General features: G+C 36.7%; 1 protein-coding gene across 1 annotated transcript in view; it reads left to right on the plus strand.

The window, feature by feature from the left end:
- Positions 1-14,465, plus strand: part of THSD7B (thrombospondin type 1 domain containing 7B) — an 848,738-nt gene that overhangs the window by 646,526 nt on the left and 187,747 nt on the right. The window contains 1 exon segment of the mRNA XM_034654492.1: positions 7,976-8,154. Within this exon segment, the coding sequence (XP_034510383.1) occupies positions 7,976-8,154 (179 nt within the window).

Below are 14,465 nucleotides of genomic sequence, written 5' to 3' on the forward strand. Positions count from 1 at the left end.
AAAAAAAATCCTAAAAAAAAAAAAAAATGCCAGCCAAGGCTAAGGTCTCAGCAGAGACTTAACTTGGGAAAGCTCCTCTTCCAAGCTCCCTTGGAATTCTTGGCAGAATTCATCTATGTGCACTGTGGAGCTGAGGTCCCTGTTTCCTTACTGGTTGAAAGATGTAGGCTGTCCTCAGTTACTGGAGTCCCCAGGAACTGTTCCCCCCCCCCCGCCCCAGTTCCTCAGTCCCCTGCAATATGGCCACTCCACAGGCATTTTACCCATGGCTGTCTGCATCTTTAAGGCCAAGAGGAGATTTTGTCCTCCACAGAAATGTCCCAGACACTCTTAAGAGTTTTCACCTGATTAAGTCAGGCCCACCCCCAGGTAAACTCCTCCCTCTGTTGTTGTTGTTGTTACTGTTTGGCACCTAATATTCTGTCATGGATACTGTGTCCTTTCTAATTATTATTGAAATTTTTTAACACACAATGTTACATTATTTTCATGTTTACAATATTCATTCAACAACCATGTATCTTATGTTATGCTCACAAGTGTAGCTATCATCTATCACCATACAACACTATTAAAATACTATTGACTGCATTCTCTATTCCCTGCAACATTCCTTCCCCCGACTTACACTTCCCATACTAGAAGCCTGTACCTCCGCCGACACCCCTTCACCCATTTTGCCCATCCTTTCACCATCCTCCCCTATGGCACCTTTGGTTTGTTCTCTGTATTTATGGGTCTGTTTCTACCCTTTTTTTTTTTTTGGTTTTTTGTATGGTTTTTATATTCTACATACAAGTGAAGTCATGTGGTATTTATCTTTACCTGTCCGACTTATTTCATTTAGAATATTACCCTTTAGGTCTATCCATGTTGTCACAAATGTCAAGATTTCATTCTTTTTTATGACTAATATTCGCATATGTATGCATGTGTGTATATATATATACACAAGCATACACACACACACACATACACCACTTATTTATCTACTCATCAGTCAATGGGCACTTGAGTTGCTTTCATATTTTAGCTATTGTAAATAATGCTTCCATAAATATGAGGGTGCATATGTCTTTTCAAGTGAGTGTTTTGTTTTCTTTGGGCAACTATCCAGTAGTAGGATTACTGGATCATATGATATTTCTATTTTTAATTTTTTAAGGAGACACTGTACTGCTTTCCACAGTGGTTGCACCAATTTACATTCCCATCAGCAGTGTGCGAGGACTCCATTTTCTCCATATCTTCACCAACACTTGTCTTTGATACTAGCCATTCTTACACCTATAAGGTCATATCTCACTGTGGTTTTCATTTTCATTCCCTGATGATTAATGATATTAAGTATCTTTTCATGTGTCAGCCATCTGTATGTCTTCTTTGGAAAAATGTCTATTCAATCTTCTCCCATGTTTTAATTGGATTTTTGTTTGTTTTGTTTTTCTTTTCTGGTGTTGAGTTGTAGGAGTTCTTTATATGTTTTGGATATTACCCCTTATCAGACGTATCATTTGCATAAATCTTCTCCCATTCAGTAGGTTGCCTTTTTGTTTTGTTGATGTTTTCTTTTGCTTTGCAATAGCTTCTTGTTTAGTTGTAGTCCCAATAGTTTATTTTTGCTTTTGTTTCCCTTGCTTTCGGAGACCTATCTAGAAAAATGTAGCTAAGGTCAATGTCTGAGATTACTGCCTATGTTTTCTTCTAGGGGTTTTATGGTTTCTGGTCTCACATTTAAGTCTTCAATCTATTTTGCATTTATTTTTATGTATGGTGTAAGAAAGTGGTCCAGTTTCATTCTTTTGCATATAGTTGTCCAGTTTTCCCAGAAACATTTGTTGAAGAGACTGTCTTTTCTCCATTGTATATTTTTTCCTTGTCATAGATTAATTGACCATATAAGCATTGCTTTATTTTTCTGCCCTCTATTCTGTTCTAGTGATCTGTGTGCCTCTTTTTGTGCTGGTACCATGTTTTGATTATTACAGCTTTGTAGTAAATCTTGAAATTGGGATTGCGATACTTCCAGCTTTGTTCTTCCTTAAGAGTGCTTTTGGCAATTTGGCTAGTTCTTTGTGGTCCCATACAAATTTTAGTATTTGTTCCATTTTATTAAAACTATTGGTGTTTTGATAGGCATTGCATTAAATCTGTCCATTGCTTGAGGTAGTATAGAAATTTTAACAATATTGGTTCTTTCAAGTCCATGAGCATGGGATATCTTCCAGTCTGTTTATGTCATCTTCAATTTCTTTCATCAGTTTTTTTGTTTTTAGAGTATAATATTTCACTTCCTTGGTTCAGTTTATTCCTAGGTATTTTATGCTTTTTGGTGCAATTGTAAATGGGATTGTTAATTTCTCTTTCTGCTACTTTGCTGTTAATGTAAGAAACAACAGATTTCTATATATTTCATACCCTACAACTTTACTGAATTCATTTATTCTAAGAGTTTTTTGTTGCCTTCTTTAGGGTTTTATCTGTATACTATCATGTCATCTGCAAATAGTGAAGTTTTCGCTTTTTTTTTTTTTAATTTGGATGCCTATTTTGTCTGACTATTGTGACTAAGATTTTTAGTACTATGTTAAATAAAGCTAGCAAGAATGGACATCCTTGTCTTTTTTCCGACATTACAGAAAACTGTTTTTTCACTGTTGAGTATGATGTCTGGCTTTGTTATATATGCCCTTAATTATTATGAGGTATGTTCCCTATAAAACCACTTTTTTTTTTTTAAGATTTTATTTATTTGACAGAGCTAGAGACAGCCAGCGAGAGAGGGAACACAAGCAGGGGGAATGGGAGAGGAAGAAGCAGGCTCTTAGTGGAGGAGCCAGATGTGGGGCTCGATCCCAGAACGCTGGGATCATGCCCTGAGCCGAAGGCAGATGCTTAACCGCTGTGCCACCCAGGCGCCCCTGGTCCTGGACTTTTGTCTCATGAGGGTACTTTTTTGATTTTTGATGACTGATTTATTTTTAATACTCATAGTCTGTTCAGATTTTCAATTTCTTCCTGATTTAGTTTTAAAGGATTATATTTTTCTAAGTATTTATCCATTTCTTCTAGGTTGTCCAATTTGTTGGCCTATAATCTTATGATCCTGTGGTGTCAGTTGTTCCTCTCTTTCATTTCTGATTTTATTTATTTGGGTTTTTTTGTTCATTTGTTTCTTTTGTAATCTGGCTAAAGTTCATCAATTTTGCTTGTCTTTTCAAAGAACCAACTCCTGGTTTCACTTATCTTTTCTATTTTTTGGGGGGGTCTCTATTTCATTTATTTCTGCTCTGATTTTATAAATTCCTTCTAACTTTAGGCTTACTTTGTTCTTTTTTTCTAGTTCCTTTAGGCATAAGATTAGATCATTTGGTTTTGTTTGTTTCTTGAGGTAGACCTGTATCACTACAAATTTCTCTGTTGGAATACCTACCATTATGTCTAAAATGATAGGGGACCATTACATTTTATTTTTTCTTGTGTCTCAGGTTTTAAACTTATCCTTTGGTTTGATTTCTCCATTGACTCACTAGTTGTTTAGTAGCATTTTACTTAGTTTCCATATGTTTGTATTTTTTTCCATTCCTTTTCTTATGATTGATTTCTAGTTTCATACCATTGGGGTTGGAAGAGATAGATGCTCTGATAAGATTTCAATCTTCCTAAATTTATTGGGACGGGGTTTGTTACTTCATACATCTATCCTGGAGAATGTTGCATGGGCCCTTAAAAAGAATGTGTATTGTGTTGCTTTGGGATGAAATTTTCTGTGTATATCTCAAGTCCATCTGATCTAATGTGTCATTCAAAGCCACTGCTTCTTTATTGATTTTTCTACATGAATTATCTCTCCATCGATGTAAGTGGGGTGTTAATGTCCCTTATTATTGTATTATTGTCAGTATCTCCCTTTATGTCCTCAATTAGTTGCTTTATGTATTTGGGTGCTCAAATGTTGGAATGCATAGATATGTACAATTGTTACTTTATTACTGGATTGATCCCTTTATCATTATTTAGTGCCCTTGTTGTCTCTTGATATGGTCTTTGTTTTAAAGTCTATTTTGTATAATAAAAGTAGTGCTATGTCAGGTTTTTTTTTTCCACTTCAGTTTGCATGGAGTATCTTTTTCTATCCTTTCACTTTTAGTTTGTATGTGTCTTTAGGTCTATAGTGAGTCTCTTATGGGTAACATATAGTTGGGGCTTGGTTTACATCCATTCGGTTAACTTACATCTTTTGATTACAGCATTTAGTCCATTTACTTTGAAAGTAATTATTGATAGTTATGTACTTATTCCATTTTCTTATTGTTTTTCTGGTTGTTTATGTACTTCTCTGTTGCTTTCTTCTTTTGTGATTGATTGTACTCTTATGCTTGGCTTTTTTCCTCTTTATTTTGTGTGTGTGTGTGTGTGTGTGTATCTATTATAGGTTTTTAGTTTGTGTTTACCATGACATTCATATATAACATCCTGAATATATAGCAGTCTATATTAAGTTGGTGGTCACTTAACCTTCAGCACATTCTGAAAGAACATTTTTACTCTCCCCTCCACAGTTCATGTATGTGTTGTCATATTTTACATCTTTTGAGTCCCCCTTTTTTTCTTTTTTTTAACTCTTTATGGCCTCTTCTTTTTCACTTCAAGAAGTTCCTTTAGCATTTCTTTTCAGGCAAGTTTAGTGGTGATGAACTCTTTTGACTTTTGTTTGGAAAACACTTTATCTCTCTAATTCTGAATGATGATCTTGTTGGATAGAGTATTCTTAGTTTTAGGTTTTGTTTCGTTTGTTCGTTTTCCTTTTAGCACTTTGACTATATCATGCCACTCATTTTTGGCCTGCCAAGTTTCTGTTTTAAAAAAAAAATCAGCTGATAGACTTAATGGGGATTCCCTTGTGCATAACAGTTGCTTCTCTGCTGTTGCTTTTAAAATTCTCTTTATCTTTAATCTTTGCCACTTTCATTATTGTGTGTCATGGTTTGGACCTCCTTGGGTTCATCTTGTTTGAGGCTTTTTGTGCTTCCTGAACCTGGATATCTCTTCTTCCCCAGGTTAGGAAAAATTTTAGCTACTATTTCTTCAAATAAGTTTTTTGCCCCATTTATTCTCTTTTCTCCTTATGGGATCCCATATAATGCATGTTTTTTACGTGATGTTTTCCAAAAGATCCCTTAACCTACTGTCATTTTTTTTCCTTGTGTCTTTTTGATGTTCAGTTTGGTCACTTTCCATTACCCAGTCTTGCAGATCACTGATTGATTCTTTTGCACCCTTTAATTTTCTGTTGGTTCCCTTTAGTGTATGTTTCATATCAGTTATTGTTCTTCAACTCTGATTGTTATTTTTTATGTTTCCTATTTCTTTGTTGAAGTTCTCCCTGAGTTCATCCACTCCTCTTTCTAGGCTGGTGAGCATCTTTATGACCATTACTTTCAATTCTTTATCAAGCATTTTGCACATTTCCATATCACTTAGTTCATTTCCTGAGGTTTTGCCTTGTTTTCCCATTTGGAACATATTCTTCTGTCTCCCCATTTTGCTTGACTTTGTTTTTGTTTGTATGAATTTGGCAGAACAGATACTTCACCTAAACTGGAGGTGTGTCTGGTGATTTTGGCTGGCTGGAGCTGTGGCTATTGTGCCCTGGGGGTCCCTGGGCACTCTGCACAGAGGTCACCTTGGTGGGGTGACTGGAGCCAAAGTGGGCATGGGCTGTGTGTCCCAGGGTACTCCACACCAAGGCATCCTTGCACGGTGGCTGGAGCTGAGGTGGAATTGGGCCAAATGTCCCCAAAGCACTCCAGGTAGGGGTCATCCTGCCAAGTTGTGCAGAGCCTAAGTTGGGCATACGTGGAGTGTTCTGGGGTGCTTTGTGCCTATGCCACCTTGGCAAGGTAGCTGGAGCTACAGTGAGCACTGACCAGGTGTGTCCTAGTAGTATGGCTGCCCTGGGGCCTCCTTGATGGGACAGCTGGGGCTAGTCTTGGTTTGGGGCAAGAGGCTCACTGATGCAGTAGGCCAGCTTTGGTGCTTGGATCCAATTTTTGTCCACCCTATCAAGATGGAAGGAGAACATAATCTGTGGCACTCGCCAGGCCCTTCAATTTGGAGAGAGCTCCAGCAGCTCTCCCACCTTTTGGTAGAGATCTAGGGCTGGATCTTTTATGTTCTAGTTGCTCTTTCAAACTGTGGCTTTTTTTCTATGCCCCCGGGACATCTGGGGCTGGTGTGGGCTAGGGACCCAGGGGTTGCTGAGGTGGCAGGCTGGCTAGGATGCCTGGACCCTGCTCCTGTCTGCAGGATGAAGGGGGGATATGCACTGTGATGCTATCCAGCCTCTCCAACCCGGAGAAAGTTCTAGCAGCTCTTTATTTGGCAGGGAGGGTTCTAAAGCTGTTTTCTTCTAATTCTAGTTTCTTTTTAAAACCTTGTTTGTTTCCGTGCCCTAGATGGATGAAACTGCTCGTGGTCCCTCCGTAGTACCCTTTCCCACTGTAGTTCACAGCATTAGACATGGCGGTGTCTTCAGTTACCACATCACATCTGTCTTGCCATTCTCTACATGGTCTTTTTTCTTTTTTAAGATTTTATTTATTTGACAGAGAGACAGCCAGCGAGAGAGGGAACACAAGCAGGGGGAGTGGGAGAGGAAGAAGCAGGCTCCCAGTGGAGGAGCCTGACGTGGGGCTTGATCCCAGAACCCTGGGATCACACCCTGGGCTGAAGGCAGATGCTTAACAACTGAGCCACCCAGGCGCCCGTACATGGTCTCTTTTGTTGTGCAGCAGTTGTTTAGTCCTCTCACAGTTCTTCCGGAGGAATTGCTATGTAACTAGGTATAGATTTGGTGTGTCCACAGAGGAGGTGAGTTCAGGGTCTTCTTCTGCTACCATATTGGGCCAAACTCTCAATCTCCTTTTGATCATCAAAATCAACTAATTTGACATATTAATATATCGGTGAATTTCCTTCCTTTTTGCTATATACCATAACCTAATCTTGGGAGTGGAATACTATTATAGTCAAAGGTCCTGCCCAAACTCAAAGGGATGAAATTATACAGGCATGGACACCAGGGTACAGGGATCAGATATGTCGCACTTAGTAAAGATGAACGATACAAAGAATTAGCATGTTTTTTAAAGGAAATTGATGGCTTCAGTTTCAGGTATGTTGAATTTGGAGATAATTAGGCATCCAATTAGAGTGGATCAGTGGGTCTTAAAGAAGTCAGTAGCAAGATTAGAATTGGAAATACCTATTTGGTAATGATCAGTGGAGGTGATAGTTAAATAACAAGGTCATCCAGAGAAAGACTGTAGCAAGAAGTGGGCTGGGACAGGAGCAAGTCCAGGTAACTAGAACATCTACCTGTGCATTTCCACCCAAGTCTCTTGATTCCAGTCTAATATCCTCATGCAACCTTTCACTGGTCCTGTAGATGGAAAATAATATCCTGTTCTTCCTAATTTGTGGTCCACTCTCTGTCCTCCTCCCACCTCCAAGCCACACTACCAGGAAGTGAGAATCAAGAGCTGTCTTAGTGAAAGCTTTGCAGATCACAGATACTTAAAAAAAAATGGACTGTCTTATGCACCCTGATCCCAGATGGTGAGTTGTGGGAATTATAGAACACAAGGCTCAGTGAGGGGAGATGGTGCTATCATTAGCCCCGAAACATTTTATTTCTTTCTAAGAGAAAATAAGACTAACTGCACTTTTCTTTGCTCCTCCCTTTCAGAATTGGCTATAAAGTGTTAGATGGCTCAAATTTGGAATGCAAATGTGACTCTATCACCTATCTCTTAAAACCTTTGTCTGTTTATTTGAATAGAAAATCACTGAAGCCATTGCAGTGATATTGTTGAACAATCTGAGATGTGACTGTTTACTTTCTGTAAACAAGTAAATTTAATTAGTACACTTTGACTAGATTTTCCTCCCTTCACTTAAATCTTTCTTTCAGGTTATATTGAAGAAGAGTGTGTCATCCCATGCCCATTTGATTGCAAGTTAAGCGACTGGTCTAGTTGGGGGTCTTGCAGCTCGTCTTGTGGAATTGGAGTGCGAATTCGGTCCAAATGGCTAAAAGAGAAACCTTACAATGGAGGTCGCCCATGTCCCAGACTGGATCTCAAAAATCAGGTAAAGTACATGAAGCAACAACACAAAAAGCCTTAAAAAATTATTCACTTGATTATTTCTTCTGGAAATTGAAGTCATTATCTTGTTACAAGTGGGTCATAAAAAGTTCTCACAAGTTCAGAAGAGGGGTTAAGAGGACATAAAGTAATATAACAGAGTTAGTAATAGAAGCCTTGCCTACTTCTTAGGTAATGCAGAGACCAACTTGGTGTTACTAGCAATAACAATGTTTATGAGAAATAATCCAACTGATTTTATATGGTCTTGAAGTGTAACTTGATTATTCATATTATAAAAGTGATTTGTTTGTGTGTGTATATGTGTGTGTGTGTGTGCATATATATATATGTATTTAAATATAAGTAGTAAAAAAAATATATAAACACTAATGTTGGGAGAATGTCAAGTACTTTATGGCAGTAAGTATAGTTAGTGATTTCATCCATGTGCTCCAAAAATGGGGTACTCTTTTCCTTCACCAAACTCTTCATCTATTTTTTTTTTCTTCTCAACATTACCAAAGTATCCAGTTTTTCATGTCTTTTCTGAGCTGTTTCTCTACCTATTTCCCCAAAAATCAAAGCTTTTTTCATAAATGGAACCCTGGAGGATACCCTTGCATATAGATGTCTAATAAAATTGCTATCCTAGGCAATATTGATTAGAGTATGTTACTTGGCTTTACCCATATGATAGTCTAAGATTAAGTTAAGAATTTTAATAAAGACCTCCAATTTCTCCCATAATTGCATAGTGGTTATCAGATTAGGACTGACATGTAATATTTTTATCGATTGAATAGGTAGAGCACATGTTGATGATTGTTGAAAATTCCTTATTCTTAAAGTTGTGGAGGGTGTCTTATATGTGCATATCGTTCATTTGTGATCCTGCAGCTATTTTAACAGAATAGCTGCACAGGCTTCTATTACTAATGCTGTTAATTTCTGCCCCATGATCCCCTTTTGATTAGAGTTTCTGTACAGACTGTTTAATGGAGGGGAAATCCATATGTCTATTCTTAATTAATTTGAATAGCATACAAACATACAAGTAGATATCATGTGTCAATTAAGGCCAATATCTCTAGCCACTTTTTTTCTTAAGTTTTGCCAAAAGACCCATAACTCACTGAAAATGAAAAATTACCATTCCACCAAAAAACAGTTAAGTTTTAAGATGGCAGAGTACCTACTCTTTTTTTTTTTTTTTAAGGTTATGTGGTAAAATAGTGACCATAGTTTCTTCTCTCAAAGCTAACGCAAACCAATGGGGGAAGACAAGGCAGAAGATCATAAAATCAACATAAAGGTTGCAAAAACAAAGAAACCCCCAAAACTCCACAAGTAGGGTAGTTTGGTGAAAGGAAGATTAGGATCTGATTAATAAAAACAGGAGGGAAATAATCAGAGCAGAGATGGTTTAAGGAGATAAACCTTAGTTCAGTACAAAGAAAAGGTATAAGACAGGTTTATGATTACAAGGAAAATTTTTCAAGTGAATGCTGTGTATGAGGACTATATGACCTTCCCTAGGGAATTTTTCAGGCATTTAAAATGGAAAATAACTACTAATCATTTATAAACAATGCATGGTAATTCTTATTTTTTCTCAAAACCTTCAATGAAAGCTAAACCTTAACACTTAGGCTAAACACCAATTTTAATATGCTAATTTTATGAAGAAGGAAATTACCAAGGGATTTCATTGTAGTGCAGACTTGAAGACTTTATTTTCAGTATGCAAAGGCAAATATGTAGAAGTGTGTCTATCAAATTTGAGGGTATGAATAAGATAGATACTTGTCAACCTGTTGTGACTTAAAGGAAACTTTTTCAAAATGTTTGATTGACGTATCAAACTGGTAACCTGAAGAAGGTAGTACAAGCTAAAAAAAATTAAACCCAACTTCAAGAATAACTTAGATAAATTCCATAAGTGAAAATTATGTGAGGATGGGGCTGTCTGCAAGAGGTATTTCTAACTCTTGAGTTCAAGAAGGAAATTTTAGCATTTCAGAGACATTTGTTTGTTATGTTCCGAATGAATCCCGGGATTTAATGATGAGAAATCAGATTTAATGTGGTATATATTCTGCTATAAAGATGTCTCAGTTGTCTAGCATGTGTGTGGCTTAATTCAACTTGAATTGAAAAACTTCACCCTAATTCATACTTTGTATTTTAATATAAGTTAATTGATAGGGGCATTAAGTAATAAGGCTTCCCTCTCAGTTTTAAGTCTGTGAATAGCAACGGAGAACGCTGTTGTAAAAAAAAAAAATTCAAAATTTAGAAGAAATTCTCCTTAAAGAAATTCCTTTTCTAAAGCAAGCGCACTTTTACCTGGAAGTAGATTTGTGGAAAGCAATCTTTGCTGACTTCATTATATATTTGCTCTTAAATATGAGTATCACGTGTGTGTGTGCATGTGTGTGCGCGCGCTCACGTTGCATAATATATAGACCTATTTAAAGCTATCCATATTTTCTTAACTCATCTGAAAATAAATTGGGTTGACAGGAATTTTCATTATTGAGGAAATATTCCCCAGCTTCCATTATTTATGGCAAGTCTTCTTTAGAAAAGATAGCTATTTGTTTCTCTAAGCTGGAATTATGATCTAGTTAGAGGTACACCCACTGAGCCTTTTTTGTAAAGTTCAGTTTTACTACTGGCCTTAGGTTATTTGTCTCCTTTCCAATTAGTTCTCAGGTTTAGATTTATTTTCCTGTTTTTAAGACCAGGTTAATACTCTTTTCTATTCACATAAGGAAGAGCTTAGAAAAATATATAATCAAATTTTAGCAGTAAGAGAGGCACATAACTTCAGTACCTGTATAAGAGGAAAATTCTGTACATGTCAGATTGAGCCAAACATACTGTTTATAAATATGTATGTAAACATATACAACTTGTATATATGTATATATAATGCATATGCCTACGTAATGTCAGCATACCTACATATGCTTATTCATTCTTCTCCATTTCTCTGTAGAAAGGGAGATCTTGTGAAGGCAAGGTCTTTCTACTTTTATAACTCATTCCATCCCCTACTGTACTACCTTGTATATTGTTGAATTATATTTACTATATGCTTTATTTTAAAAGAAGCCTTCTCTCTGGATGAGTGGGTGGCTAGTTTTGCAGAAAAAAATGTTAGAACCCTGGTCTCCTATGCTATGATGTGTCATTTAAATTCTCAAAAACACTAGCCCTTCTAGAAGAAAGAAGTAGGAACCCCCAAACTATTATTGCCCAAAGAGCCTTTCAAGATTTGTCTCAAAACTCCTGAATGTTGGATCCCCATTGAAATTTCAGTGATGTAAAAAAAAAAAAAGTTGGTATTATGTACACAAGCTCATAAACTGTTCTGAACCTGTTAGTGGAATCAATTTTTATAATCTCTCCTAAAAAGCCTCCCTTTTAAACCCAAACCTATCAATGTGATAGCTTTTTCTCTAGAAGTGCCAAAGTGACCGCAATACTTGAATGGCTTTCTGCTAAGTACATTTGTGATGCTAAATAGCTCTGGCATGCAGTTTACCCAAAACTCTTATCAAGGCAGAAAACTTCACAATAGTTTATTGGATAATCAGGTCAGTTGGCTGATGCCCTTGACTCTGCTGTGCATAATAAAACACATAATATATTTTAATTTTTTTACAGTCTATAATATGTTGAGTAGATTATTTATACTTTATATTTTTGCTGTTTTTTTCTTTCGAAACTCTCCTTAATAAAATCTTAAATATAGGGACATTAAAGCTCTGTTGGACTTACATTTCTCCTTATGAGTTCTTCACATGATTGAAGGCAAGAGTTCCAGGAAATCATATTTTGCTTATAGGTTGCAAATCTGTGTGTTCACAGTGTGTATTGGGGGGAAAATGATACATTGAGATTCATTACCTATACTCTTTAAAAATGTATGCTACCTCCTTAAATACATTTTTGAGTTTTGATTATGTTTGCAATTGAATGAGAGGATATAAATTGAATATGTGTGTTTTTTAGAAACAATTGCTATTTTAAAAGTGTGTCTTCCCCCCAAAGAGAAGTGGTCTAAATTTGGAAATGAGTGTAATGCATTTTGTTTTTCATAGTAGGGTGATAATGTTTTAAAGAATATTTCTTTCCAAAGATGCATAGAAATATTTTAGCATGAATATTTCTTTCTTAGAAGAGGCTTGTGGATGAAAAAAATATTTCTATAGGGAAAGAGCTTATGCTCATTTTTAATAGTACTTCATTAATTAATAGCAGAATATTGTGATGTGGAAACTATCAGTCTATCTGAATTTGTTTACCCAGAAAAATATGGCTACACTTAAACTTTAATTTGACTTAACCAGTTTTGGCTTCTTGCTTCTTTTCGATCAGCCCAACTCCCACTCATTCTAAGCTAGTCCAAATCATTCCTGGCAGTGTCCTGCTCATTTTTAGACTTGGTACTTTGGCAGGAGCCCCAGACTGAAATGGAGTAAGAAGTCCTGTTCTTGAGGATTAATATGGAAGGCAGCCCAAGCTTATCCATGATTAAGTACATTCAGGTGTACCATTCTTACGTGGGGAGGGGTGTTGGTGTTTGTACCTTTGAAAAGACTTTGCTTTAAGTATGAAATATCATATGCCATAGAATTAAGGGAAGCACAGTGATTCATTCCTCAGGGTTATTTGGGAGGATTTGATACAGCAGATACTCCTAGAACATTTAACCTCTCCCTAAGGTAGTAGTAGTTATTCCAAAACCCAGGTACGCTGCACCCCGTCTCAGAGGCAGCATGAAATGGCTCCTAAGGGCTAGTGTTCTTCCATTTTTTTTTTCCTTTTATGCCTGTCTGCCAACCCAAACTGCTCTCAAGTTGTGACATCTCACTAATTGAGCTGAGTAGAGCTCAGAAGAGAGGCAATTTTTCTTTTCTGTTCTTGTCCTGTCACCATCTCCAGGAAAAATTGTTTTTCTTAAGAGATTTCTCTCCCCCCACATTTGTGTCTACATATAAACTACTCTTGATCATTCCAAAGTAATACCCCTCAGACTTGTTAAAATCTTTTGGAACTTTGATCATTTTTCTTGAGAGGTGCCAAAATCACGCATGAAAGCAATTTTCTTGTGGTCCTCTCTGTCTTGAATTTTACTCTTTTGATATTGGGTATTGCTACTCTGCAAATACTCAAAATTACTTTTAATTGTTATTCAAGATGTTCTTATGTACCTCTAGAATGTTCTTTATTAGGCTTGCTTGGTAAATGTTCTTAGTGCTATTGTCAGGGAGCAAGAATTCATGTCCTCTTCAATGGTCCTTCTAGCTGGACTAAGAAGGGAATTGACTTGAGACAGATTAACAGGAGAAAATCAAATTTAGTAGTGCATGTATGGGGAATCCACACAGACATGGAAATTCCAAGGACAGGCAATATGAGGTATACGTGTCATTCTGAACTAAGGAGAAAGGGTAAGAGTCTGGGACTTGGGGGGAAGGAAAGCAATTCACAGAGTGATAAGAAGAGCTTATGTTTGGTAATTAGATGTTTGCCCTGCCATGCAGATGGGTGACTCCAATAAAATTTATCTCTGAGAGTAATCCTTATTCTGGAAAAGACCTCCCATTTAGATTCTTCCATGTGGTTAAGGGAGGTGCAAAAGTTTCTCTTGGGCTCATAGGGTCTTGATTGCTTTTAGCTTAGAGTAATTTTCATGCCAGAGTGGCCCATCGTGGGGCAGCCTGTCCTTAGCCCCTATACTGTTCCTAGGCAGGAATTCCAGGAATGGCTGGGGACAGCTACAAAGTTATGACAGGCAAATTTTGTCAGATTTTGTCTTTGTAACTCTTTCACTGTGTTCCCATACCTCGTATTATCCCTGGCTCCTTAACTCCTGAAGGCCTGAAAATTACATTGGATAACATTAGCTTCAGCAGGAAATCATATCTGTGTTTCCAATTTTCTAAAACTGTCTTCTTAACCAAATGCTTAAAGTAGAAGTTCTCAAGTATTTTTGTAGAAAAATAGTGGCAGAGCCTACTTTTCATATCTTTTTTGAATCATTCTGTCACTGCAGCTTTAAATACAGAGTATTTTTCAGGTATTGAAAGAATATGGTTTTGACTTTAACGACAAGATTTGGTTATATTAAACATACTTTTTAGAAAATGAAATAGAAAGGATGGGAGTATAGCACATTCTTAAAGAACTTGCTGAATATCCACTTAAAAATAATATTTTAACGACATGCTAATTCTGTTTTTTTAGATATAATTTGACATATATAAGTTTAAGATGTACAGTGTGCTGATTTGATGCATT

This window comes from Ailuropoda melanoleuca, chromosome 2 (assembly GCF_002007445.2).
Source record: "Ailuropoda melanoleuca isolate Jingjing chromosome 2, ASM200744v2, whole genome shotgun sequence".
Lineage (NCBI taxonomy): Eukaryota > Metazoa > Chordata > Mammalia > Carnivora > Ursidae > Ailuropoda > Ailuropoda melanoleuca.